Raw genomic sequence first — 25,263 nt, forward strand, 5'->3', positions numbered from 1 at the left:
AGACTGATCTAAGAGCCTCTAAGCTACTACTCAGCCTCATCTAAGCTGTTGTCCTTGACACCTAGCATTATCAGATCTTGTTATTTTAAGGAGAAGCTACACATCTAGAATATTTAAAAGGTAAAAATCTTGGTCCTTCTTTTTTTTTAATTAGAAATACAGATGAATCTTGAGCAATAGAAATTTGCATGGATTTCCCTCACCCAGATTATTTACAGTACTGTAAATGTATTTTTAATTTTTAATTCCTTATTTTCTTAACATTTCCTTTTCTCTAGCTTTGTTGTAAGAATACAGTATATAATATATATAATTGTAAAATATGTGTTAATTGGTTATGTGATCAATAAGGTTTCTGGTTGGGCAGCCCGGGTGGCTCAGCAGTTTGGCACCGCCTTCAGCCCAGGGTGTGATCTTGGAGACCGGGGATCGAGTCCCACATTGGGCTCCCTGCATGGAGCCTGCTTCTCCCTCTGCCTGTGTCTCTGCCTCTCTCTCAACCTCTCTCTCTCTCTCTCTCTGTCTCTCATGAATAAAGAAATAAAATCTTAAAAAAAAAAAATAAGGTTTTTGTTCAACAAGAGGCTATTGGTAGTTAAGTTTTGAGAGTCAAAGTTATACATGGATTTTTGAGTGAGGAGGTGGGTGCCCCTAACCCCTGTGTTATTCAAGGGTCAACTGTAGTTATAGGTTCACAGGAAGTTGTAAAAAATAAAATAAGTCCAGGGGTTCTTGTATGTCCTTCCCCCAGCTTCCGCCAATGGGAAGACCTTACATAATTATAGCACAGCATCAGAACCAGGAAATGGTTACGCTTGCAGTCTACAGGGCTTAATGTGGGTTTCACTAGTTGAGTTTATATATGCACTCATTTGTGTGTGCGCATGCATGTGTATATGTTCTACGTTAATTTTATCAAGTGCAGATTTGTGTCCCCTCCTCTACAAAGTCTTTGGCTTTTCAGTTCTGCAGATATATCAAAAAGTCTGTTTAGGTCTAAAGCACATGCCCTAGGCCTGGTGGAGCCTGCTGAGCCTTCTGTTTTCAACCTCCGTTCTAGTCTCTCCCTCTCTCTCTCTCTCTCTCTTTTTTTTTTTTTCCACATAAAATTCATGTAACAGAATTCACTACTTTAATCCTTTTAAATTATCTAATTCAGTGTTTTTCAGTATGTTCATAATGTTGTACAACTGTTATTACTGCCTAATCCAGAACATCTTCATCACCCCCAAAAGAAACCTATGCCCACTAGTGTTTGCTCCTTCTCTCCCTCCCCTTATTCCCTGGCAACTGTGTATCTACTTTCTGCCTCTATGAATTTGTCTCTTCTGGACATTTCATACAAATGGAACCATAGTACTCTATGTACTGGTCTTCTGTGTCTGACTAGCCCTTTCATTTTGTAGAGAATGAGACTTGAAGCCAAAGAGGGAAAGTGGTGTGCCCACTAATATACTGCTAGTAAGTGGCCAAGGCTGGACTTGAACCAAGAAACAGTACTCTTGGTACCATACCTTTCTGCCTCTCACCATTCAGGTGTTTGTTTTTATATGATAAAACTACTTTAATAAACATGTAACAACAGAATGTCTTCTATTGTGCTGAGTGTTAAGGTTCTTTAGGGAGTCACTGTAGAAATGAAAATTGTCAAAGAGAAAATAAGATAATACAATTCAGTATGCTTTTACTGGGTACCTACTGTGTACCAGGTTCAGGCCAAGAGGGGTGAGTTAGATTGGACCCTAACCAACAAAGAATAGTCAGTTGAGGGAAACAAAAGAAAGAATTTCAGGATATTAAGGTAAATATTATGACTGTGGAGTAGAGGGGAAGAGCACCAGTCCCAAAGTGGGGGGGCTATGAGGGATGCAGGAAGCTAACAAATACTGAGGCAGCAGGAGAGGCCTGAGGAAAAATTTCAACTATAGGAATGGTAGGTGCCCACACCTTATCAGTGAGCTGATTAGTGGTGATGGGGATGGAAATGGGGGAACTGGGGCATTGGAGGTATAGCTGGAAGAGTGGACTTGGGTCCGAGTTCTGCAGGTCAGCTATCCCTGTGGATGCCTGATTTTTCAAGCTCAGGATGGCTGGATGGAAGCAGAATATGAGAAACCAAACTTGGGAGTTGAGTCTTTGGAGGAATACCCAAGTCTGAGCAGTTGGGGTAGGGGAATATACAGTGGTAGAGCTTCACAGGCAGAGAGAATAGCAAATGCAAAGGCCCTAGAAGGAAGGAGTTTCTGGCCATCTGCAGGTGAGCACTCAGGGCTTTGTCAAGATTTTCTCAAGGGCCTCCAAATCAGAACAGGTATTTTGTGGAGGTATCCTGTTTTGGGAGTGGAGGGGGAGGTGGGAGGGAATCTTTGTGAGGAAGAAAACCATATCCCAGTGGAAGAAAGTATGTAGTCATGCATACTTAAATGATTCACTTAAAGTAGGCGTGCTTTTTTTTTTTTTTAAAGGGGAGCTAAAAATTATTTTGCTATTTTCCAACTAATTTTATTTTATTTTATGAGCTTTGTGTCATTCACAGAACTTGGAAACCTTCATTCTGCTTCCTACTGAATCTGAAGTAGGTAGGAGGGCTTTAAAAAGTTCCTCCAAACTCACTTTCCTCTGCCAATGGGTGGAGAGGGAGGACAGCTGGGTAAGGGGACCAGAGGCAAGACCTGTTTGAGCTACCTTGGCATTGAGCATCTGGGCATGGTCCCAGTGGGATTTGTTCTGGGAAATAGCAAAGGCTTTCCTGGCCAAAACAGTTCATTTTGCATATATTAGAAAATCATCTTAAATAAAATGATAAACACTGCACAAAATAAATAAAGATAATTATTTTGATTTGTTTCCTTCCCAAGTTGGTCAGCCTCACGGCCAGTTGGGGATTTTCTTCAATTCTAGACTAGGTTTCTGAACAGAGTTCTTCAGAGTCTACTAAATTAGTGAGCTAGTTAGTGGGTGCCTAGATTTCAGAGGCAAGAGGCAGAGGCAGGTTTGAGTAGTAGGGGGGTGGGTTGGCTTGATCATCCTTCAGCTGGGAGATATGAAATTTGAGGTGTATCTTGAAGGAACCTGGAGGATTTGAAGGCATTATAGTCACATACAGTAATTAGCTGGGCAAACAAGCAAAAGACTCCTTAAAAAGTAAGCAACAAAAGTGGTAAGCATGAGTCAGTGCTTTGTGCTATGAAGGAGAGGTACATGGTGCTCTGAGGACCTATAACCTGAGAGGCTTCCATTGGACCAGACCTGTTAGGTGGTCCTAACCACCTGGTCTAGATTGGTAGTAATGAAGGTGGCTAATGTGACTTTCACAACATCTAGCATTGTTCTATATTCTTGGGGTAGGATAGAGAGGAGGATGTAAATGAGAGATCATGATTCAAGGTGTTTGGCTGGGCCTGGGGCAACTCTTGTGATTTCTTTTGGAGGGATAAGTCAAAGAGATGTCTTGTTTTAGGCAAGGAGAATGTTACTGCAGGAAACAATGGATCTCCTAAAAATTGATGACAGCCAGTAGGGGCAGATTAGGATCTTGAGTTTTTCCTAGACTTCCTTTCTCACCAGTGTTCTCCCAAATTTGCATTATGGCTCAAGTGGAGGACCCTTAGGTTGAAGGGGATGTGTAAGTGTCCTTGTTCTGGTGAAGGATACTATGGATTGCTGCTGGGCCTTGGGATCTGGAAGGCTGACATTGGTCATCATATCACGTGCCCTCCCCAGTGCCCATCACCCATACCTACTCTCTGCATGATGTGATGAACACTGAGTGTTGTGCACAACTGATGAATTGTTCAGCTCTACATCTGAAGCTAGTGATGTACTATATGTTGGCTAATTGAATTTTAATTATAAAATGAGGAAAAAAAGGAAGGTTAATGTTGGTCAGCCGTGGGTTTCTCTGGTGCTAGGCTGTCTGGAGGTCACCTGGTAACATCTGGTGATATCAGGAAAGAGCTTCTGTAGGTTGGCTGGAACCAGCTTACTACTGTCTGTCATCTTTGTGGCACACAGCATTTACTTTGCCCTTCTTGGCTTGAGATTGCTCAGGCCATCAGTTAACCACAAAGTGGAAATCTAGAAAGAGAAGTGTTTAGCTGGCATGGGAGGTTTCTAGGCATTGCATTGATCTTCAGCATCTTGCTCTTTGGTGGGCAGTAAGGACTTGTGGCAGAGTACTTTGTGCCTTAAAGCTGTTCCTCGAAGGCCGTTTTGATGACTGGATGCTCCCAGACCCTTTGCCCTACATGGTGAGCCTGCATAAGTGTGAGGACTCCAATCTGTGGAGACTGGACAACTCCAGTAGTTTATCTAGAGGTGCTTGCATTGGGTCATGGTATACAGCGACTGAGGCACAGGGAGCCCCCTTCACTGATTGCTGGCATTCTATGTTTATGTATTTAGAATGAAAGGAGTTAAGTGATGGCTCTCATAATTGATGTAGGGAGTGGGTTAACACACTAAGAATGTACAGTTCCCCCAAAAGTTTGGATCCTTGCATCCTGCCTGGAGGATGCTGAATTAACGAGCTTGAGGAGATTGTTCTGGGGCTCCTGAAGCACCTGAGTGAAAGTTTTTTTTTTTTTTTTTTCCAAATGGGTAGGAGTCTGGGCATCAGAATCACCTGAACAATGCTTGGGTCTCCAAATCAGAGATTCTGACTTAATGAGTCTGTGGTCCAGGATTTTTTTTTTCTTGGTGATTCTAATTTTTAGCCAGATTTGGGGTCTGCCCACCAGTTACAGATCCAGAGAAGCTCTTCTTCAGGTGAGGTGAATGTTGCCTCCTTGCTTGCTCAGTTTGGCTTGAACCCTGAGCAGCCCTAACCATGGCCACATCTTTACTCCTCTTTATGTCCCTTTCAAAATGTGTCTTTTGGGGGTGCTACCCCCTGGCTTTGCTTCAGCCTAGATTGGGACTGCTGTCTCATCCCTATCCCTTCCATGAAGAATGGAAGAACTCCACCTGGGAATTTTGATGGGCAGGTATTTGGAACCTTTTCTTAAAAAAAACTTCCTGCTGGAGGCTTGACTGTGTAGTATATTCTGGCAAGAGAAATCCAGGCCCTGAGGTAGATACAGGATGGTCTTGTGACTGGCACAGGACAAAAAAGCAAGCTATCAGCTGTCTTCTCAGAGACATCATGGAAGTGCTAAAAATACTAGAAGGGTCAGTATTTCTATGGTCATGTTTCTTGGACCCTGCAGGCTCTGGAACAGCATTGGCTGCCCTGAGGGAGTCATAGGTGGGCATTGCCCAAAAGCAGGGCTGATTTGGTGGCATTCTTAATATGGGCACTTGAACAGATAAAGGTCCAAGAGTGTACATGACATCTCAGCAGATACTGGGTCAGGTGGCAGGGGCTTTTTTGTTGTTGTTGTTGTTGTTGTTTTTGTTTTAGAAAGAGCACAAGCACAGGCTGGGGGCAGGAAAGGGGAGAGAGAGAACCTCAGGGAGACTTCCCAATGAGGGCAGAGCCTGACGTGGGGCTTGATTGCACGGCCCCGAGATCATGACCTGAGCCAAAACCAAGAGTTAGGCCCTCAACCGACTTAACCACACCCAGGTGTCCCCAGTGGCAGGGGCTTTTACAACTGATGAGGTAACGCGAAATCTGGATGAGACCGAATTGGAGGGGCTCTTCACTCCTTGCCTTTGCCCATGTTGCCCCGTGGCCTGTAATTCTCACCTTCTCCTCTGTTGTCACCTGCCTGCTCCACTCTCTCTTCTCTGCTTTAGGATTTCCTCAGTGTCTGTCCGTGCTGGGAGGTGTCTGTTTACCTCAACTGCTCTGGGAGCCCCAGCTCAGTGCTCTTATCTTTAGGCTTACCCATGTGTTAGAGCTCTTTGTGAGTGTCCCATCTGTGTTTTACCTTGACAGCAGCTTCAGGGCTAGGACTGGGTCTGGTTCATTGTTGTGATTCCATCACCTTGTACATGCCTGGTGTGTAATAGGGTTCAGTAAATATCTGTTGAGTGATCCGTGAATCAATACATTCTTTGAGGGGATGATATAAATATCTCCTACCAAGATCTTATACTTGAACATTGTTTATTATAGCCTAGTACCTCTATAAACGTATTTGTAGCCTTGTATTCAAAATGGGTTTTTTTTTTTTTAAGATTTTATTTATTCATAGAGACAGAGAGAGAGAGAGGCAGAGACACAGGCAGAGGGAGAAGCAGGCACCACACAGAGAGCCTGATGTGGGACTCGATCCCAGGTCTCCAGGATCACGCCCTGGGCTGCAGGCGGCGCTAAACCGCTGCGCCACCAGGGCTGCCCCAAAATGGATATTAAGGGACATTTTTCTAGCATAAAGAGTATTTCAGATAGCTTGGGACATTGGGCACTTTTGAAGTAGAAGATGCATGCTATTTATGAGAAATTAATTCTTAAAGGAGCAGTTTTCTTGAAGTGAACCCTTAGGGAACTTGATGGAATTGACCTTCATTTGTCAAAGAATAGAAGAGGGTGGCAAGCCTTTCAGTGGAGTGGGTTGGATACTTCAGCGTAGCTCCTTGAATTTAGTATTAATTTTGAAAGACCCATACATACATGCATGTGTATATGAAATTATTTTTGTTTTTTGTTTTATTTTTAATTATTTATGAGAGACAGGCAGAGACACAGGCAGAGGGAGAAGCAGGCTCCTTGGGGGGAGCCCAATGCAGGACTCGGTCCCAGGACCCTGGGACCATGTCCTGAGCCAAAGGCAGGTACTCAACCACTGAACCACCCAGGTGCCCCAAAATATTTTTTGTTTTATAATATAAGACTACTATGTGGTGGGGCATAGAGGAAGAGTCCTGGATTGGCAATCAAAAGACCTAGGTTCTAGAATTAGCTCTACTTTTAACTGTGGGAATAGGCAAGTCAGTTTCCTGCTTACACTTTTATAATATGGAAGTGTTGTCTTATTCAGGGATTGCACATGTCTTCCAGAGTGGGAGTACTGACTTACGTTGTCGTTGGTGCTGTGCCATTTTTTTTTTTCCTCTTGCAACTCTGCCCCTTTTTCTTTTAGGTTTCCACTTTTGTTGGGTAGAGGGAAATATTTCTGTATCACACACATACAAAAGACCAAAAAGCCCAGTAATATAAGGGCAATGATAGCCATAGCGCTCTCTATGGTGAGACATTAGGGAGTGGTAGGGACTGTGCCATTTTGGTGTAACCAAGCCTGCCTGTGAAAGGCAGTGCTACTTAGCATAGCTGATCATTTTTAGACTGTATGAGGGCCATGTTGACTGATTTTTTTGTTTTGTTTTTAACAGAACTTAGAAGTCTGGGTTTTTATGTGACCTGTCTGATTTTTAAGTTTTGGCTCAAATTTTCTAAATTTTCTCTCCTTAAATCAATGTAATACTGTTATAGGCTAGATGTAACCCACTGGACTTTCAGTTTGTGATCCCTGTTTAGATGATCTCTAGAGCTTCTTTTTGCCCAAGGTCCATTGATTCCAATGACGGCCATTTCAACTGGTGAACTAAGGATTCTTGTTCTATTTGGGGAAGTCAGGGTGAAAAGGGAATGGGGCTAGAAGAGGAGGATGGGGGCTGAAGCCGAAACAGGATGCCTGCCAACTGGTTTTTTTGGCTGGCCTCCTTGGGGAGAGGCCATAGGGTGCCTGATTCACACCAGATATTTTTTATGTGTGTCATTGCAGGAGCTGGCATTTGTTGGAGGAGTCTGTGAAACCTTCTCTCTGCCCAGAGCTCAGGACCAATGCATCCCACCACCTTAAACTGGTAAATACATGTTTTGTTTTGTTTCTTTTTCTCTTCTCTTCTCTTCTCTTCTCTTCTCTTCTCTTCTCTTCTCTTCTCTTCTCTTCTCTTCTCTTCTCTCTCTCTTCTCTTGAGAGGGACAGCACACGCACAAGCAGGAAAGGATCAAAGGGAGAAGGAGAATCCACTGAGTGTGTAACCTGACATGGGACTCGATCTCATGACCCTGAGATCATGACCTGAGCAGAAATCAAGAGTTCGATGTTTAACTGACGGAGCCACCCAGGCGCCCCTGTTTCTTTTGCTGTAGCAAAAGGAAATATTTCCGGTGGACTGTAGAATGTGATTTTCAGGAAAACACACTGTCTTTACTGTTACAGAAGGAAGAACACTGGGCTGGGCCTAAGGCATATCTGGGTTCTGGTACCTACTTGGTTCTGTCACTTCTCCTGTGGGATCTCAGGTGAATTGTTTGACCTCTCTGGGCCCCAGGCAGAGAAGTGAATCCTGCCCTGCTAAGAGAGATTATGCATCTGAGAATGCTTCAAACAGAATAAAGTGCTGGACAAATATAAAGTAATCCTATTTAGCTTTGAGATGTAGAGCTGGGCACTTCTAAGCTAACAAATTAAAATGTGAACACATACGTTGGAAACATGAATTTTAAATACCTGTTTTCTGAGTCTTCCAGAGTGGTCCTTTAAGATATTTGCGTTTCCTTTTCTCCCCCTTCCCTGCACTGCTGCAACTGCTGTTGTCTTGAAAGATTGAATTAACTACATTTCACAATTACCTTCATTTTTATGTGAGATCAGATAATTTCAGTAACAGATGTTCTTCTTTTTTCCAAAAGAAACTTAATTACTCATCACAGCAGGTAAGCATCTTGCTTCTGTGGCAGTTGAAAGAGGCAAAGTTACGTCCTTTACAGTAATGTGCATCAGTGCTGAGCTGAGGATGCTCCAAGACACCCTGGCTAGTTGTTGTTGAAGGTGTTGAGAGAGCTATTTGAGGAGAAAGGACCACATGAGCCAAAGAAGCAGTAGGACCTGTGTGTCTTAATTCTCATCACTCTTTGTTGAGAAAAGCTGGTTTATTTGCTGACTGTTGCCTGGTCAGCTGCCACCCTGTGGACCAATGTGCTCATATGACCCAGTGAGACAAGTCCCAGTGACATGGTGATGTGGGGAGCTTGCTGAGTGCTGGTATTGGTACAGGAAGGACAGGCAGTTAGGATAGGCAGGCCCAGGGTTAGAGATCCAGCTGAGGCATGGGAGACTAACCAGATTGGTGTGTCTAAAACGACACAATGGACATTCTGGATCACACAACCAGAGTCCCATCTGGTGGGCAAGAAGAGCTCCATGGTGGGGATCCTCAGAGAAGCAAAAGGTCTCAGGTGTACAGGATACTACCCATTCAGCAAATATGCATTAATGCCTAGTCTGTGCAAAGGCATTGCTCTGGGAACTGCAGATTCAGTGGTCTCTAGGCAGACTGTGCATATCTCTGGAGCTTAAATTCAAGTTGGGTGGCAATTAAGAATGTGAGCTCCATGAGGGCAGGAATCTTTGCTTATCTTGTTCACTGGATATCCCCAGCCCTTAGAAGAGCACCTCGAGTGCAAACATGGTGGGTGCTCACTAAAAATTATTTTATGAACAAAGTAAATCACTAAATAATAATTTCAGGTAGTAATAAGTGCCATGTGGTGGGCGGAGAATGACAAAATGAAAGGCTAGAGGGACTGTTTTTGAAAGAGTGGCCTGAGAAGACTTCTGTGCATGGGGGAGAGAGAGGAAGAAATTATGTGCAGAGATCTGAATGAAGTGAAGGAATCTGGGGGGAAGTGTGTAGGCAGAGGGAACAGCGAGCGAAAAGAGAAGCCTTTGACGTAAGCTGAGCTTGGTGTGATAGAGGAACAGGAGGGCAGCCAGTTTGGCTGGCCTTGAGCTGGGCGGTAGGTATGGGGAGAGTGATACGAAATGAGATCAGTGGCAGGTGGGAGCCAGATCTTGTTGGCCATGATAAGGAGAGTGTGATTGGATACCAGTGGAGAGTTTGAGCAGAACGGTGATCATCTTTGTGCTTTACAATTATTTCTCTGGGTCCTGAGTGGAGAACAGACTATAGAGGCAAGAGCAGAATCAGTATAAACTGAAGGGGTCCAGGCAGGAGATATGGGCGTGACCTGGATTAGTGTGGGGATCATAGAATGATGTGAACGGGTCAGGCTCAGGATATATTTTGAAGGTTGTCCCTGCTGGATTGGGTGTGGGGTGTGAGCAGAAAGAGTCAAGGGTGAGCCCAGTGTTTTAGGCTGGGTGAATGGTGTTGCTGTTTACTGAGATGGGTGACAAAGAGGGATATGTGGTGAAGTACCCTGAGGGTTCAGTTTGGACATGTTAAATATGAGGTGCTTATTTGGTATTCTCCTAGAGACCTCGAGTTGGCTGGGGCTGGAGATAGTACCTTTGAGAGTCATCAGCCTGTGGATGGTATTTAAAAGCTATGAGACTGAGATTACTTAGGTAGAGAAAGGAGGGCTATGTCGGATTTGGACAGAAAACGAGGGAAAGGGTGGGTTTTTTCCCATATAAAATCCCTTAAAAGTGAGTGAAGACACATGCTAATGAATATGGTATGACTTCATGGAATATGAATATGAATTACTCAAATGAGATAATGATATAAAAGTAGTAAAGCCTCACCTTATATAAAAAACTTGAAATACCCAAATCAAGAGAATTAGTTTTAGTTACATAATTTTAAATCAGGTCAGCTGAGTGAATTATAAACTGCATTTATGCAGTTGGCACATGGCTTGCCTTTGGCTGGCAAGCAGAAGGTTCCAGCATCTTTTGCCATTAATAGTCTGTAAACTACACTGTTCTTTATCTGTACTGGAATTTCTGCAAGCCATTTTGATGACTAAGTTTAATTCACTGTTAATGCATTTTGGATTTTTCATCCTATAACCATACCATCCAAAAGTTCGTGGTTTTATTTTGGGGTGTGTGTGTGGGGGGGGAGAGAGAGAGGGCGTGAGGGAGAGGGAGAGAGGGAAGCAGGGGGGGAGAGAGAGAGAGAGAGAGTGAGAGAGAGAGAGAGAGAGAATATCTTAAAAGCAAGTTCCACGCCCAGCACAGAGCCTGATGAGGGGCTTGATCTCTCAACCCTGAGATCATGACCTGAGCCAAAACCAAGAGTCAGATGCTTAACTGACTGAGCCACCCAGGTGCCCCAAAAGTTCATTAGATGAAGGCTCACTAAAGTGAAAAAGCATGAAGGTCATTTCTTGTGCAAAATTAGATGTGCTAACATTGTGTGAAAAGGCCAAATGCCTTTTTTTGGTTTGTAGAACCACCATGTAGAAAATATTTAGAATATCTCTGATATATCAAGGGTAAATGTTATAAGATAAAAAAAAAAAGCAGCAAAAATATACCATGATGAAAAAAAATATATATATATATACCATGATGGTTGTAGGATAGAGAGGTGTTTCAGGTAGTACCCATATCCCTCAACTGTTGTTGACTGATGGGAGGTAATCGGTTCTGAATCACATACATTTTTATCTCTCTGTGGGCTTTGGTCACAAAATGCAGCTGCTTCATATTGTATTTGTCCTCTAAGAGAAATCACCCCATTGAGCTTCCTGTACATTCTCCTTGGGTTCTTTAGTTTTTCCATTTTTACGCCACCTGGTGAGTTTCTTTAGTCTTGTAATCTCCAGGCCCCATGGATCTTTTTAACCTTCTCGAAGTCACCACTCAAAGTTGGCTGGCCACCTCCCTGTCAGCCTGGACTTCATCTCTGGCCTCCCTGGTGAGCCTCCCAGCTAAGCCCTCCCCAGAGGCTTTTCAGGATCTTTTAGGAATCCGTTCTTTCTGGACACTGTCATTTTTCCTCCAGACCTAGTCTTTTCATGCCTTTTGTGGACATGAGAAAAGAATAAGAAACCCATGCAGCTGTTGAGGGCAGTGTGATAAGCAACTAGGTTCTAGGATGTGCTGTTTCAAATTGATTGGGCAGTGGGTAGCCCTAACTCGTATCTTTATTTATTTTATTTTAATTTAATTTTTTAAAAAGATGTTATTTATTTATTCATGAGAGACAGAGAGAGGCAGAGACATAGGCAGACTGAGAAACGGGTTCCTTGTGGGGAGCCCAATGTGGACTCGATTCCCAGACCTGGGATCACAACCTGAGCCTAAGGCAGGTGCTCAACCGCTGAGCCACCCAGGCATCCCAACCTGCATCTTTATGTATTTCACAGCCCTCATACTTCACTGAAAATATTCTCAATGGGACTTCTGGAGCATCTAATAAGCATTGATTATGTAGCATTCTCTACTCATAACCAATGGTTTATGGGAAAATGAAGGTTTCAGTGGAATGGTATTCATGATGAATTGACACCAACCCAGGGTTTGTCTTTTCTCATAGAGTGGAACTTAAATATGATTAAAAAGAATGAAATTTACTGACAGTCATGGGAAGAGGATTTCTCCCTGCCTGATTCCTTCTTAGTAAGTGCTTTTAGAAATTTAAAAAAAAGAAAAAAAGCAAGCACCTTATCATACCGCCTGGAGACTGAGTAGTCAGGCATTAGAAAATGGTGGTGTTCTCAAGTTGAAAAGCAGAATGGTGCTTCAGTGCTTGTATGCTTGTAGACCATCTCAGGAGGACATGTGGGAGAGAAATAGCCTTGTGGGGAGGGCAGTGGTGTAAGAAGGATGCTTGCCTTTCACTCTATACCCTTTTATACTTTAAAAAAAAGAAAAAAGAAAAGATCCAAAGTGGAGTCACTTGTGCTAAGGCCCATGTCAGCAAACCAAGACTTAATACCTAGCCTAATTATGTAATCTTTAAGAGTCAATCTGGAATTACTTGGTCAGCACTAGTGAGGAGGTAATCTGCAGGATAGACCCCTCTACCTCCCCCCACCCCCCCAAGGAAGGCAACCTTGCCTGGAACAGTCCACTCTTTACTAGGATAACTTCATTGCCCCACCTCCTTCTGCCTATAAAAATCTTTCATTTTGTCTAGTTCCTCAGAGCTCTTTTCTGCTACATGGGGCACTGCCCGATCTGTGAATCATTGGATAAAACCAGTAAGATCTTTGAACGTTCTCTGTTTTATATTTTAGCAACTTATGATTGTTTTTGTTTTTTGTATCCTGTTTATGTATTAGCTTTAAAAAGCATGGAAAGGATCCCTTTGAGCTTTTTTTTTTCCTTTGAGCTTTTAATACATGATCTAGAAAGCTTAAAGTTCCTTCATTACTCAGTTTTCTAAGTACTTGTTCAACGTGTATTTTGATTGAAGACTGCCTGTTGAGTGTCCATTGCCTTTATTCATTCTGAGGTTCCATGTTCATCAATAGGTTGGGACTGGGCTTCTTGAACTTGAATTTCAAATTTTGCATATATTTTGCATAAAATCAGTCCAGTTGCTTTCTTCCCTCCTTCCTTCCCTTCTTTGTAGAAAGGATTTAAGGCTGTTTCTAACTAATATTTTATTCAGCAGCTTTAGACAAATGTGAATTTGAAATGCAGTGGACTTGCCATGAATAATTTGTGAACTACAAATTATTGCTGCTTCACCCAGACATCTCTCGGCCACCCTTTAGAGCAAAGTATTGTTGCACTATGGAATAAGACACGGGATTTGGAATCTATTAATTGATAGTTTCTAACCCTAGAGCTCAGTCCAATTTAAAAGCAACCTAAACTCATATTCCTTAAGAATCTCAGCTACTAAAGGGATATGCTTGACATGGAGTTTGCATGAGTTGTCACCTTTCTTTAAGTGAAGGAATTCAGGATGTAATACCAATGTTGCCGGTCCCTATGCCTCTGTTGATTTGTGTGAGCTCTTGGGGGGCAGCTTCTGCAGAAGTCACTGTCTAAAAGTATCTCTCTGGGCTTGCTGTATTGGTTTGTGTTACCAGACTTTCGTATGGCCACGTTTAGGCCAAAGTTATCATGTCCTGCAAAGAATGCTATCCATTTCTGTCAGCAGCAACATTTTTGAGGTATTGGTATTTCTCCGGGAGATTTACACATTTGATTTTGTACTTTTCAAACAGGAAGTTTTATCACATTTGTCTGCCACATGTGAAAACAAGATATTTTCTCCTTTTCCATCCAGTGATTACAAATAAAGAGTAACCTCTTTTGCCTTTCTTTTTCCTCCCTGTCTTGGGGAAGTAAACATTAGATCGTACTTGTGGCCGTCACTAAAACCGAGAGCCCATCATCATCTCCTGTGATTACTGAACATCATGGGAAGAAATGATTCTCATCCCTCCACTGAGTAATTTGGACAAGGCACCATCTGATACCTACCTCTCCGTGTGGTGCCCTCATCCTGCAGTCTCCTAATCAACGAGGAGGTGACTCACTCTGTTTTCCTCCCTCAGAGAGATCTTCTCTGGTTTGCTGATTATGGCAGTGATTAAATAAAAGATGGTTCCTGCAGAGGTACACTTAAAAAAAAAAATGACTACATTATTTGTGCTCGAACCTGCACAATTGAATTTTCACTATTATAATCAGGTATTAGTTCTTAGACATTTTTGGAAGAGAGATCAAGAAACCCCTCTAAGGTACATATGCACATACCTAATTGGCATATGTCATATGTTCACATTTTTAGGAGGTGACACCCAGTTGTCCTGCCTTCTTACTTAGTCATACAAACCATTAGCATATCCTTATAAAAGTGGTTCTGAGTGGCAGGTTACCTGCTCTGCATGACATTTCTTTTTTTCTTTTTTTTTTCTTTTTCTTTTTTTTTAAGATTTTATTCATTTATTCATAAGAGACACACAGAGAGAGAGGCAGGGACAGAGGCAGAGACATAGGCAGAAGGAGAAGCAAGCTCCCTGCAGAGAGCCTGATGTGGGACTTGATCCCAGGACCCCGGGATCACGACCTGAGTCAAAGACAGATGCTCAACCACTAAGCCATCCAGGTGCCCCTCTGCAAGACATTTCTATTAGAGAAAGATTAAGATGATAGCTCTGTTCAAACCAGTCTAACTTCATTGAAATTTGCAACTGCCAGATTTGTCCCAATGTGGACTCAAAAGCTGGAAATACTCTTGTATTATTTTAATACAAAAAAGGTAAGTGGCACCTTTATCTTTTTTACTTTCTGACAACTAATTTCATGTTTTTCTCAAGTTCATTTATTCCTTCTTTCTGCCTCCCTCTTCAAGAGAAGAGTTATTATGGAGGAATATAGATGTAAAAAAAAGTGTAGAGATCAACCTTCGTTTTCCAACAAAGTTTGAGTTTCTAGATGTTGCATTTGTTTCCTGAGTTAATTACGTTTATGGCATCATATCTGTTGTGGTAGGTTGCAAATTAGCTGCCCACAAAACACCAGTTTTAAGTTTTTGAAGTAAGTGGCCAGAATTTTAAAAGTCAGGAGATTTCACGTAATTTGATTTCTAAATCCTCTTGACAATTAGACTATGTTGTAATATCGAGCTGTATTCTTGCATGGGAGCGCCATGGGTAGAGTGAGAACCAGGGACTGTCCTCTCCTTGGAGGAGTGCAGGGGCGGGGGGCATTCAGGTCCTAGTTTGTCTTAGTCTTCACACCACCCACTTGTTACCTGGTTGGCCCTCTCAGACTTTTGGTTTTGTAACCCATGATTAAGAATATCAATTTAAAGCCCTATCTGAAAAATCAAAGGATCTTGAGATTCAGCGAAACATCATTTTGGTATCTTCCTTTCTGCATAATGGAAACATAAATTTAAAATGATAGGGAGAAAAATATTTGGGGCAGTGGAGTAGTGAAACAAATATTTTTTCCTTAAAGAGATTTTTGCGTTTTTAAATGGGAGGAAGGAAAGAAAGCAATAATGTAATTTTTAGAGCATCCTTTACAAATACCAAGTCATTATATTAGTTTTGAAGTGTATCATGTACTCTGCATAATATGGTTTGCCTGTAAAATTACCATGTTGGGAACATTTGTATAAATCTAATTATGTTTTCTCTTAAATATTTCCCCTTTTCTTCTTTCAAATAGAACTGAATTAGTGAACTTGAAGGAGCTGAACATTTTTTAGTTTTTTTTTTTCCCCTTTTCCCCTTTGTATAATAAGAACAAAACCTAACACTGGAAGACAGAAGTCACCATTTTCATGGAATACAGTTGTTAGTTTTTGAGCCCTGGTACCTTTCAAAGTAACTAGTAGGTTACAGGAGAGGAACTTCACACAAACATGATGAAGCAACAAGCCAACCTAAAACTTTAATAACCATGTGATTTTAATCTGAACCATTCTCATTTTATGAGCTTTGTGACAGGCAATTTGTTTCTTGTAATAATGCCTTTTTTCCTCTTAGAATTATTCTTGTAACCTTCTGAAAACAAAATGCTATCCAGGATACAGTGTCTCTGTGTTTCAGCTTTCTGGTTTTAGAGTGTGAGCCCATCACAGAGGAGCCTGGTGTCCTCACCCTTAGAACCACCTCCCCACCCTGGGCTTCATTTGTTTCTTGTATTAAGTGAGATCGTATTTGGGTTTCCCTCAAAGGCTAACTGTCTAGAATTCTCTTGCTCTGTCACATGTAGCACACACTCAGTTCTGGGCATGAGTTTTGGGAAACTCTGGTGTACTGGCCACGTAATAGGTTCTGTGGGGCTTAGAAGAGTGGAGTCTCAGTGGAGAAGTATTCCTCGTGTCATCATGAATTCCTCGTGGTTGCCTCTAATATCCATGGGAGAGCTAAGGGTAATGAAATCTGTACTCCGTAAGCTTGTGGCACGACCCCGCACTCACCACACTGGGAGAGAACTTGGTAGCTCTGCTTCGTGGATGGGGCAGAAATGAACTAAGAAGGAGGGTTTTTGGGCAGCCCTGGTGGCTCAGCGGTTTAGTGCCACCTTCAACCCAGGGCGTGATCCTGGAGACCCGGGATTGAGTCCCACGTCAGGCTCCCTGCATGGAGCCTGCTTCTCCTTCTGCCTGTGTCTCTGCCTCTCTCTCAACCTCTCTCTCTTTCTCTCTCTCTGTCTGTTGTGAACAAATAAAATCTTTAAAAAAAAAGGAGGAGGATTTTTATCTTCTTGCCATTCTGTAGGATATTTCCGATCATTGGTGCTCCCAGGTGTGTAAGTGGATCCATGTTCACTGGCTGGACTGTCACAACACTTGAATTGGACAGCCCTGGGTCATACTTTTCCTTTATGTCTTGTGGCAGGTACATACCTCTTGGCTCCTGTGTGGCAAAGCTCTTGACCAGAACAAAAAATAAATGCCCAGCAGAGAGGCTTTAACAGAATAAACGATACATGTTTTAGAACGTGATCAACACAGGATGGTGCCACAGAGGCTGCTGTGTTTTTTGTTGGGCCTGTGTCCACAGTTGGCTGAGAGTGTGGTTTGCTTCTTTTTATTGGCTGACCACTTATAATGACACAAAGAGCATGGAAATATAAATATATACACATATATACACATACAACATATGTGATATATATTAAATGTGTATATATTTTATATTAAATATATTGGTGTATTTTAGGAAATTTCAGAAATAAATGGCAGTGATTCTGTGCTGCTTAGGGGGGGCGCTAAATGGGCTGTGTCTGTAGGGGCCCAGCAGGGACCAGAGTCTAGGCTTGCAAGGGCCTTGGGATTGTTTTAAAAGGCTCTTGGCAGATTCTAGGCTACATTCTTGGTTCACATGTCTGAAGATACTGTGGATTTTGCACTCTTGAGATTGTCTCTTCAACATCAGATTTCTTTCTTCCTCTCTCTCTCTCTCTCTCTCTCTCTTTCTCTCTTTCTTTCATTGATTCATGAGAGATACACAGAGAGAGGCAGAGACATAAGCAGAGGGAGAAGCAGGCTCCCTAAAGGGAGCCCAATGTGAGACTCGATCCTGAGCCTCCAGGATCACGCCTGAGCCAAAGGCAGACACTCAACCACCGAGCCACTCACGTGTCCCAGATTCACTGATTTCTTTATTGGTTTATTCAGACAACAGCTCTAGAGTAGCTGATACTTATGTAATGTTGTTTGGCATATGGAGTGTATCTATGTACCTTATCCCACTTAGATGTGTTCATTTCAGAGTCCAATCAGATGCATGGGCAATAGCCTGCATTGGTTGATGACTGTGGTTTTTGTTTCTTAATAGAGTCTTTTTACTTTCTTTTGTTCTTGTGAGCAGATATACCCACAGCTTGGCCTGGGCTATTTAGAAAGGAAATTGGGACAGGTGGACAGAAGGGTTGCTATGTGAGCTGGGCTTGGACAGTCATGCCCAGGAACGGACGAGGTAGGAGTCCTCTGCTGAGCATGAGTGGGGTGGGTGGGATGCGCTTGTGGCTCTGAGGAAGATGGAAACTATTTGGAACAGCTGCCATGGGCTGGGCATTAGGGGCTGAGTGAGAGCTGGGAGCAAGGCCTGAGATGAGAGCGCCTGGGAGAAAGCCGTCGTGGATAGCAGGTGTGGCCTGGCTGTGTGACTCAGGGACAAAGGGAGAGGCTTGAGGGGGGGAGGGATTGGACTGTTGCTTGATGGTTGACTGGATATAGGCATACCCCAACCCTGAGACTGTGGCCATACTGGGAGCTGTAGAGGTAGACAACAGAGAAGTTGTGAGGGGACCTGGAGGTGCTGGGCAGTAGCTCTTCTTAGCATGGCATGTAAGGCCCTTTACCTCTACATTCCTCCCACTGTGCATGCCCTGTTGGGCCACTCCTGTGTGCTTTTATATATATTATACCCCCCAGCCAAATTTTTCCCTCCTCCAAGCACTGACCCAGTCATTATTGCTAGGAAGCTGTTCCAGCTTGCACTCTGCTCCAGTCTCTGCTGGGTCAACTGACCCTTCGCCCTGTCCACATGTCTCTTCCATGGTGCTGTAGAGAGTTGTTTACAGGCTGCTGGGATCTGTGGATCGATTGGTTTCTTGAGTACAGGACTGTCCTAGTACCTAGACATACAAAATGCATTCCACAAATGTTTGCAACTGCTATGTTGCAAGGTTAGTTTATAACCGAATATAGACCTGGAGGAAAAGTATAAGATCAGCTTGTCCAACTTATTCTTATGGTTCATGGAGAACTGAAACCCAAAGAGGTTGAGTGCCTGACCTGATGTCATCACTGCTTGCTCAAGGCAGAGCTAGGTAGGACTCACACTCACCTACTCTGACTCCAAATGCCATGTTCTTTGCACTGCACCATGGCATTTTCCAAATGTGTCTGTGCATGACCTCTAAGCGCGTGAAGATGGCAGGCCTCTGCCGAGCGCGTGCTTACAGCCTCATGTCACTGTTCGTAGGGGTGTGTTATCTCATTTTTCTCCTAGGGAGGAAAACCGTGTCCTGACAACCCAAGGAACTTTTCCTCTGCATTGTGCCAGGTTTACAACAGCCCTTACCTCACTGCTTCCCCTTCCCTTTCCGGGTTTGTCCTGGTTTATCTTTGGCGAGGGCAAGCATCAGCAACTGTTTCTAAGTAAATAGAGGAACTGCAGATTCAGGGTTTGTGGTTTCCAGCTTTTGGTGCTTTTGCCTGTCCCCTCCTGGCTGCTGTCTTTGCTGCTTCTGTCTCCCAAGTTGCCCTGATTTAGCACGTATCGAAGACTGGTAGGGCACAGTGGGAGTCTCCTCCTTGGAGCAGGCAGAACAGACAGAGCTCTGAAAAAGGAAAGCTTCAGAGAATGAGAGTGGGCCTAGGTCTGAACCGTTCTGTATCAGAAACCTAAGGTATCTGTTGGTTTCCAGACCCATCCTTGGAGAGTGGGATAAGTTTGGGGGTACCTAGAAATGTTTGTTGTATATTTTCCATCTCCAGAACTTATCTTTGAGCTTTTGGATCATATTTATTGTTTAGAATGTCCTGTCAAGGGTTAAAGTCTCAGTGTGACAGAGGGTGGGGTGTGGCTAGTTCTCTTACTGCCTATTCATGGATGACGCAGTTTTGTGAGGTTGGTTCCAGTTCACTGCAGATCATCTCAACTCCCTGCCCATCACCCTTGGTCTGAAGTACCTCGGGGTCAGTTGCAGGACTAGTAGGTCCACTCAGTCAGTGCTGGGGGTGGGGGTGACTGTTTTGAACCTTTGGGCTCCTCTGTAAATTGACCAAACAATATATGGCAACAATTGCCCGTTTTGGGGAAAAATGCTTTGGAGACCAGGGTCTTCAGATTTTTAATTTTTTATATTTATTTAGGGAGCTCTGCAGTGTTGCTCTCCCTTAGCACTTCCATATTCCCCTTATCTTTTCTCTTCTCTCTTCTCTTCTCTTCTCTTCTCTTCTCTTCTCTTCTCTTCTCTTCTCTTCTCTTCTCTTCTCTTCTCTTCTCTTCTCTTCTCTCTTCTCCTCTCTTCTCTCTTCTCCTCTCTTCTCTCTTCTCCTCTCTTCTCTCTTCTCCTCTCTTCTCTTCTCTTCTTCTTCCCTTCCCTTCCCTTCCCTTCCCTTCCCTTCCCTTCCCTTCCCTTCCCTTCCCTTCCCTTCCCTTCCCTTCCCTTCCCTTCCCTTCCCTTCCCTTCCCTTCCCTTCCCTTCCCTTCCCTTCCCTTCCCTTCCCTTCCCTTCCCTTCCTCTCTTCTTTCTTCTCCTTTTTCTTCTTCCAGTGCCCCCTTTAGCTCAGAAATCCTGTGGCTTGGAAACAAGCCCAGTGTCTTTGGTTTTATAGGGCTTCTGAAGCCACCGTGGACCTTCTTGGCTCCCAGCCACTAGGGGGCCTGTTTCTGATTCTCCCTGGGCTGGTCTTGAGTTCCAGGTATTTGAGCTGGAAGTACATGAGCCAAGGATTTGAATTGCATCAGGAAGTATTTTGATTTGCTGTATTTTCTGCTTGGCATCTACTCATTTCCTTCAGGGACATCCCCTTCCTTGGGAAAAATAACTCCAAAGATGCTTGTTTGACCAATGAGCTAATAAGAAGGCACTTCCCTTTAGGAAATCTTGGTTTGTCAGTCACAGGTCACTGGGTGAGAAGGGTATCACCAAATGTAGAATGCTCCTGACATCTGCTCCTCCTTGATCCACCCTGCCAGCAGTAGTTCATGTGCTGGCCAGTTAGTTTGAGAATGGCATTCCTGGGGCAGAACCAGCTTTAACTATAATAGCAGACCAGAAAGTATTTCTAAGGTGTCAAGTCGTCACACTGCTGGTATCTCCTCAAGGTACCCTAAGTAGTGGCTTCTCTGAGCCCCAACCCTGAGCGCTCATCCAGGTGTGTGTAATCTTTCTCTGTAGTTATGAATGAGAGCATTAGAAGGGGCTCTGCTGGGGTCCCAGAACTGTGTTGGGATCTCATCTGGAAGCTCTCTGAGGATCATCACAAGGAGCCTCCTACGGTTAAACTTGACTGCACTTCCCAGGAACCACTTCAGGCTCTAGGTTTGTGTGAAGCGTGTGGTCAGCCGAAGTACTACCTTCTAGTCCTCCTCCCCAGTTTTCCCCCAGGAATAGGTAGACTTCACAGGTATTCATCATAAATCTCATCTTGTTAGATTCAATTCATCTCACAACCTACAAGGAACTCTTCATAGCCAGCCTTTGTCCTCTAACAAGGTGACGAGCCCTCCCTCGTATATATTGCCTCTAGATACAAGTTGTTGACTCAAATGTACAAGACAAGACTGAGTCTGCATGTGTACAGACTGGTGGCTCATTCATCTCTATACAGATCTGCCTCATTACTCGTATTCACATTTGCAAAATATTCTTGAACTGTTAAAGCCTGGTTCAAGGAAAGTTATGCTCATCTGAACTATCAGCCTTATAAATCTAACAAACAAGGGAATTGGTCAGTCTGATATTTACAGTGAACCTCTGTCTGTTTTTGGTGATTGTCACTCTTACGTGGGTATTCACCTGTTTATACTCCAGGCTAGAATTTTGCTGGTCGCTAATGCCAAGCCTCTTGGCGTATACTTCTAGAAGTATATATGTTCTTCCTTTTGTTAATTATTTAGTTCCTGATCTTTGAACACCATTCCTTTCTTTGACGCTTCTGAAGGACTCCTGACAGTGATTCATCTATGACATGCGTCCATACTTTGGCTGTCTGTGGATGTGATTCATCTGAGCCTAGAAACCTGACTTGACTTAAAGTGGTTCTGGCTTTCTCAGCTCCACACCTGTCTTCCGCTTTAGGGATTTCTTACCAGAGTATGAAGAACATTCCCTCAGCACAGGCGAGGAGCTGCCTTTCTTCCCTGCTCTCTGTAACATTACACTGGGCTGCTCCAAGCAGGCCTATACTTCTTTGCTTTCCTTGTCACTCTGATCGTAGCTTTGCAAACAAACCAACAAATAGAAATCTACCCCGGATGGTTATTCACATTTCTCACGTTTTAACTCATCCTGGATGTTGGCCTTTTGGACCTTCTTCTGACTGATAAATGCTACTGTCATTTGTTCAGCCTCAACTCTCTTCTGTCCTCCTGTGGCCCAGACATGCAAATAGAGCATTCCATGCTAGGAGTGCTTTGCAGCCGTTTAAAGGACTTTCCAGGGCCGTCTGGCTGTGGTTCTTCCTGGCCTCTTCGGACTGGGAGAGTTTTTCTCCAAGTTCAGATAGCCTCTGCCTCTCTGTTTGCCTTCCCAAAACTTCTCACGTGACGTCGTGTTCTCTCTAATTTTAAATAGTGACTGGCTTCCTGGGCTGCCTGGTACATAACCACACAAGGCTGAGTTAGTCACTCAGGACCGGAGTCAGCCATGTTGACCGCCCAGAACTTGTATTCCCACCCTGACTCCCCAAGAGACCAGCTCTTCCAGAACTCCCACCCAGGGCAGGACTGGGCTGGGTCCACTGATACGTCTGCCAGAGTTGAATTCTCAAGGAGCATGTGGGCCTCTCCCTGAGCTGAGGCAAAAGACCAAGGCTGCCCCAGCCCCTGGGTCAGAGAGCCAAAGGAAGGGAATAGTCCAGGGGTGGGCCAGCGGAGCAAACGGGCTGGCTGAGCTGTAGGAAGGACATCTGAGGGAAGCTGGAAAGTTTGCTTTCTATAACTCTGAGGACTCTAATCCAGGCGGGCAGGGGACAGCAACAGGGCGTTCCACTTTTTTGTAAGAGGAACTCAGAATTGGGAGCATGCCCTCTGAGTTGCCATCCTATTTTGGGATGAGTAAGTCAAGGAGCAGCTCTATCCTGGAGCCTGGAAGTGCTTCACATTTCCTCGTTTTAGACTTGCCATTCCTATAGAGAAAAGCATCTTAACTTCATTACAGATTCTGGATCAGTAAGACTCAGGCTGGGTGGAAATTTATTTCTTTACTGTCTATGGACAAGGATTTACTGAGAAAAATCTCAGTTAAGGAATGTTGGTTTAGGGAGAGCTTTTTAGAGGACCCACTTTAGGAATGTGCATTTGCATACAAACAATGAAAGTGCTAATTAAAATGATTCTCACATAGTCATTTTAGCAGTGCAGGGACTGCTGCTTGGCAACACTTGTATAGTGGAAATGAGTGTACTTGGAAATAAAGTATTGCTCCTTTCATCCATCTAACCAACTAAGACATATTGAGCATCTTCTGTTTGCAGGGAACTGGGCTAGAACCAGGGGGTTGGGCATGAAAAGGTCAAGAGTACAAAACCTGATGTTTGTCCTCTAGGGTGACTGACCGACCAAGGGGTTTCCTGGGACATGAGACTATTAGCAAAGTCCAGGGAGAACTGGGGTGATCAGTGACACTACTTCAGAAGTTGAAAGATTAGTAGGAATTAACAAAGTACCTAAAATGTTCTACTTGTTGATAGAGACCACACCTGTTCATACTGTTTTAAAAATTGTCTGTTTTCTGCCATTAGGGTTTTTCTCCGTCCAAATTGAATATTCAGCTTCCCTTTTGAAACTACATACTAACATTGAAAGTATTTCTGTCATCATCATCCTCCTTATTGGCATCAGCTATCACAGGGCACCTGCTGTGTGCAGGGCTCTGGGCTTTGCTGTGTAAGGTGGGGCTGCTTTAGCATTGAGGTGCTGTGAAAGCCAGCTGCTGAGGGGACACCACTACCAACTCCTTGCCTTTTTAAAAAAGTCTTTTAGGGCACAGAAGGTGCAGAGTAAATATTTATGGATCAAAGCTTATTAGCTTTGCGGTTAAGCGTGCAGAGTCTAGAGTCACATTGACTCAGTTTCAAATTCTGTCTGCCATGTACTCGCTTTATGATTTTGGCTTGCTTGCAACTTCACCTCTGAGCCTCACGGTCCTCATTTGTGGAATCGGAATTAATACAAGGGGTTTATTATAATATGTCATCATCATCATAACAAATACGATAGGCTGTGTAGTATAGCGTATAATAGAACATACTCTGGACTCAGACTGCCGAAGTTCAGATCCCACTCCATAATTATGTGACCACGGCAAGTTACTGAGCCTCTCTGGGCTTTAGTTTTCTTATCTATGTAATGGAGATAATCCTAGTACCTGTATCAGTGGATCGTTAAAAGTTAAGACTTGCACGTGAGTCCGTGAATCTTCCAAGTGATGAGGGTAAGTTAGTATGACAGCATTCCAGGCAGCTCCTGCCTGCAGTTTTGGCAAAGTAAAGCCATTGTTTGGGTCTCAGCGTTCAGTGAAAATTCCGATGTAATCTCAGGCCTTATTTTTAACCCTGCCCGCCCTCATTTCCCCTATTCTGATACATGATCATGTATGTCTAAATGCTGTATATACATGTGTATCTTAGAAAATGTACAGCTTATACACCACCTTGTGCCTGGCATGTTGTGTTACATAAACATTTGCTAAATTTTTTTTAACTATTTTTATTTTTTTAGATTTTATTTCTTTATTTATGAGAGAGGCAGAGACATAGGCAGAGGGAGAAGTAGGCTCCCTGCAGGGAGCCCCATGCAGGACTTGGTCCCAAGACCCCAGGACCACGCCCTGAACCAAAGGCAGATGCTCAACCATTGAGCCACCCTGGTGTCCCACGTTTGCTGAATTTTATAAACTATAAAACTTACTTTGTTTTGGTTATTCTAGAATTGCTGTAAGATTAGACAGGGCTGATGTTACTCCCTTGTCTATTTGCTGTTACATTTGAGGGGCAGAAATGAGAATCTGGTGGGTTAAATGGTTTGCTGAAGGGAAGCTGCCTAGTAAATGTTGAAAGTGAAAGTGGGCCTAAGATCCATGGTGTTTGCGATAAAAAGATACCAGTGTACCCATGCACATCAATCGAGCATATGGGTGTGCACAAAAACATTAAACGTCTGATATAGTAAATCTAATGACAAGTGGATAGTGTATTGACTTCTGTACCCACTGCTTTTGCTCAAATGTGCCACGATCCCCTGGCATTCTGCTAACTGATGCCTTCTGTGAATTACAGCATTGGGCTTGTACCCTCCGGTCATGTCTCTGAAGATTACTAAGGTTGCCAGTTTAAACCTCGTCCAGGGGCATCTGGGTGGCTCGGTGGTTGAGCATCTGCCTTTGGCTTAGGTAGTGATCCCGGGGTCCTAGGATCGAGTCTCTCATCGGGCTCCCTGCAGGGAGCCTGCTTCTCCCT

The 25,263-nt window shown here is 43.6% G+C and overlaps 1 protein-coding gene across 49 annotated transcripts in view; it reads left to right on the forward strand.

The window, feature by feature from the left end:
• The window catches only part of SORBS1 (sorbin and SH3 domain containing 1), a 227,573-nt gene that overhangs the window by 53,833 nt on the left and 148,477 nt on the right, over nucleotides 1–25,263 (forward strand). For all 49 annotated transcript variants that reach the window (XM_041745746.1, XM_041745745.1, XM_041745752.1 and 46 more), the window contains one exon: nucleotides 7,671–7,752. Coding sequence is in view for 42 of the 49 variants with exons in the window: in XM_041745735.1 (XP_041601669.1) it covers nucleotides 7,671–7,752 (82 nt within the window). In the remaining 7 variants the exon portion in view is untranslated. The remainder of the gene's footprint in view (nucleotides 1–7,670; nucleotides 7,753–25,263) is intronic.

The sequence above is a fragment of the Vulpes lagopus genome, chromosome 2 (assembly GCF_018345385.1).
Source record: "Vulpes lagopus strain Blue_001 chromosome 2, ASM1834538v1, whole genome shotgun sequence".
NCBI lineage: Eukaryota > Metazoa > Chordata > Mammalia > Carnivora > Canidae > Vulpes > Vulpes lagopus.